Source organism: Nicotiana sylvestris, chromosome 9, assembly GCF_000393655.2.
Source record: "Nicotiana sylvestris chromosome 9, ASM39365v2, whole genome shotgun sequence".
Classification (NCBI taxonomy): domain Eukaryota; kingdom Viridiplantae; phylum Streptophyta; class Magnoliopsida; order Solanales; family Solanaceae; genus Nicotiana; species Nicotiana sylvestris.
In genome coordinates this window covers 1,844,509-1,848,272 of record NC_091065.1, presented here as the reverse complement: position 1 = coordinate 1,848,272, position 3,764 = coordinate 1,844,509, and the positions used below count along the sequence as shown (strand labels likewise).

General features: G+C 43.0%; 1 protein-coding gene across 1 annotated transcript; it reads left to right on the top strand.

The window, feature by feature from the left end:
* Nucleotides 1-652: 652 nt before the first annotated feature.
* On the top strand, nt 653-2,754 carry LOC138876946 (uncharacterized). Its single transcript, XM_070156216.1, has 4 exons — nt 653-856; nt 935-1,153; nt 2,103-2,480; nt 2,536-2,754. The coding sequence occupies exons 1-4, from the start codon at nt 653-655 to the stop codon at nt 2,752-2,754; spliced, it is 1,020 nt and encodes a 339-aa protein (XP_070012317.1).
* Nucleotides 2,755-3,764: the final 1,010 nt, after the last annotated feature.

Genomic DNA, 3,764 nt, shown 5'->3' with positions numbered 1-3,764 from the left:
TCGGAAATTTGGTCAAAATAGTCAACCCTCGTTTTATTAAAAATTTCCGACCGAATCAGTCGCTACTTATTATTATTTTTTTATTTTTTTTAATTGTTTCCGATCGAATTGGTCGCTAACAGTGACACGGAATTTTCCGTCAAAATTTACGATGGATATAGACGGGATATTAGTCGTAACTATTATTAAAAATTAAAAAATATATTTTTATGCATTTTTCGATCGATTCCGTCGGAAATTTCCGACTACTTTTTTCCGTCGGAATATTTCGGTCGGAAATGGGCCATTTTTTAGTAGTGATACTACCTTTCTCTTAAGATTTCAATACTCTATTGCTATGTTCATACTTTACAATATTCGTTTGGTTCGAGAGTGACCTAGCTTGAGGGCCAAAGCTACACATTTATTTCGGTTTGCTTTTACTCCTATTTGCAGTCAATTTCAATATCAATTTACATATTTTCTCAGTTTGTGCCAAGTAAAATCACGTGTCCTTAAAACTACGTATAAATTCAATTGCTATCCATTTTTAGGGTAAACAATTTGGCGCCCACCGTGGGACTAAGGATAATCGTGATTTTCTTGTACTAACTTTCGTAACACACACTATTTTGTACTTGTTCTTGTGAGTATCTTTGATTCCAGGATCAGCATGTCAAACTCTCAAGCAGCACCCATACACACAGACAATGGCCTTGATCTCCATGGCGAGAACGACAGCATTGCCGCCCCAGGGAATGGACTACCTCTAGCTGACCTCGATGGAGTCCCGGTCGTAGACCCAATCGATGCCAGTTCCTATGTTGCTATTAATGGGAATTTGGTCATCGATCCTGAAAGTAGCGTCCGCAGAGACGTTTGACTAGCCGATCAGAAAGCATAGGGCGATGAAGAAGGCGGGATCAACTTTCGAATGATATTCAAAATGTTACAGACTCAACAAGCTGCAATAGCACAACTCCAAAACCAGAACCATGCACCAAGCAGGATCGAGCCCGAGCCTTCACAGGAGGTTGTTCGTAGGGTCGAATCGGTGCAAAATAGATCAAATGGAGGTGAATCAGGGACCAATCCCGCAATCATGAAGATCTTCAAGGAACTAACAAAGCGAGTTGAATCGGGGGAAAAGAAAATTGAAGCAAATGACAAAAAGGTGAAAACCTATAATTCCAGGGTTGATCAAATTCCGGGGGCACCACCGACTTTGAAGGGTTTGGATTCGAAGAAGTTCGTGCAAAAACTTTTCCCCCTGAGCGCGACCCCTAAACCAATTCCCAAATATAATGGAACAACTGACCCCAACGAGCATGTCACTTTTTACACATGCACGATTAAAGGGAATGATTTGGAGGACGACGAGATCGAGTTTCTATTATTGAAGAAGTTCGGGGAGACCCTGTAGAAGGGAGCGATGATATGGTACCATAACTTGCTACCCAACTCTATTTTAATTTTTTTTATGCTTGCAGACTCCTTCGTTAAAGCACACGCGGGGTTATAAAGGTCGAGACTAGGAAATCGGACCTCTTCAAGGTAAGGTAGAAAGACAACGAGATGCTCAGAAAGTTTGTGTCTCGGTTCCAAACGGAACATATGGATCTACCATCGGTCGCTGATGATTGGGTCGTCCACGCCTTCACCCAAGGACTAAACGTACAAAGCTCGGTGGCTTTAAAGCAGCTAAAGCAGAACTTGATCAGATACCCAGCTATTACCCGGGCCGATGTGCATAATCGATACCAGTCAAAAATTAGGGTCGATAACGATCAGCTGGGGACCCTTTCAGGTCCGTTTATCCTATCAGGTCCGTGGACAGAATCAAAAGGGAAATCGACCGAGAACTACGCTCGATTAGGGATCGCTACCAGTCATACAATGGAGATCGGAGAAGCAACGGGCTTGGGCATAACCCTATTCAAGGTGAAAGAAGAAATGATCGAGGTCAGAGCTCTTTGGGGATCATGATCAAGAATGGTTTCGATAGGGACGTTGGGCCCAAAGAAGTACCGTGACTATCAGAATATAACTTCAACATTGATGCATCCATCATCGTATCAGCCATCAGGCATATCAAAGATACTAGATGGCCTTGACCTTTGCAGACTGATCCAACCAAGAGAAATCTCAATCAGATGTACAAGTATCATGGCACCCATGGCCATAGAACGGAAGATTGCAGGCAGCTAAGGGAGGAAGTAGCCCAGTTGCTCAACGAAGGGCACCTTCGAGAGTTCTTAAGCGATCGGGCCAAGAATCACTTCAAAAACACGGATTCAAACAGACAGAACGATCAAGAAGAGCCACTTCACGTGATTCACATGATTGTTAGAGGGGTTGATATTCCCCAAGGACTAGTATTAAAATGCACCGAAGTGTCGATCTCAAGGGAGAAGCGAACTCGAGATTACGTACCAGAAGTAACCTTGTCTTTCAATGACGAGGATGCAAAAGGGATCGTGCAACCCCATAACGACGCACTGGTAATATCTATACTTATGAATAAGACTCAAGTTAAACGTGTTTTAATTGATATAGGTAGCTCGGCCAACATTATTCAATCAAGAGTGTAGAATAGCTCGGCTGCAGGATCAGGTTGTGCCCGCAGCCCAAGTGCTAAATGGCTTCAACATGGCGTGTGAAACCACCAAAGGTGAAATAACTTTGCCGATGAACGTGGCTGGGACTATCCAAGAGACAAATTTCCATGTGATCAAGGGTGATATGAGGTACAATGCCCTATTCGGGAGGCCATAGATAAACAACATGAGAGCAGTGCTCTCAACCCTTCACCAGGTTCTAAAGTTCTCGATGACAGAGGGAGTCAAAACAGTCTACGGAGAGCAACCTGCCGCCAAGGAAATATTTTTCGTCGACGAAGTGATACCGATATCGACACTCTCATCAACGAAGGGGTCAAATTCGAAGGAAAAATAAGAAGTCTAATAGTAACCACAGATTCCGACCTCGACCTAACCAGAGAAGCAAGGGACTGATGAGGATGATGACTATGGGGTTTCTTGATCTTTCATAGTCCTCGATGATTCCGACGCCACCAAGTCTATGGTCGAAGAGCTGGAGCAAATCATACTGGTCAAACACCAGCTCGAACGAAAGTTATATCTTGGCACAGGGCTAGCCCCCGAGCTCAGGGGAAAACTTATTCAATTCCTTAAAACTAACATGGATTGCTTTGCTTGGTCCCATCCCGATATGACAGAGATCCCATAGGAAATCATCACCCATAAACTAAGCCCGGACCCAAAGTTCCATCCAGTGAAGCAAAAAAGAAGACTCCAATCCGAGGTCAAACAAGCTTTCATCAAAGACGAGGTAACCAAACGTTCTCAAAATAGGGTCCATCCGGGAAGTAAAATATCCCGATTGGTTAGCAAACATAGTAGTAGTCCCTAAGAAGGGAAACAAACTTATAATGTGTGTAGATTACAAAAACCTAAATAAAGCATGCCCCAAGGATTCTTTTCCTTTGCCTAATATCGATTGCACGATCGATGCCACAGCCGGCCACGAGATACTTAGTTTTATTGATGCCTATTCCGGGTACAACCAAATACAGATGAACCTAGAACACCAGGAAAAGACCTCGTTCATCACTAAGTATGGGAGTTATTGTTATAATGTATGTCGTTCGGATTAAAAAATGTTGGTGCAACTTATCAATGCCTAGTAAACCGAATGTTTGAAGAACAAATAGGGAAATCTATGGAACTTTATATTGATGACATGTTAGTTAAGTCCCTGCGAGC

Bases quoted from the DNA above. Each gene is read 5' to 3' on its own strand.
- LOC138876946 (XM_070156216.1), top strand. From the start codon at position 653: ATGTCAAACTCTCAAGCAGCACCCATACACACAGACAATGGCCTTGAT. The intron at 1,154-2,102 runs GTGAAAACCTAT...TGACCTTTGCAG, and splicing joins TTGAAGCAAATGACAAAAAG to ACTGATCCAACCAAGAGAAA. The intron at 2,481-2,535 runs GTAATATCTATA...TAATTGATATAG, and splicing joins AACCCCATAACGACGCACTG to GTAGCTCGGCCAACATTATT.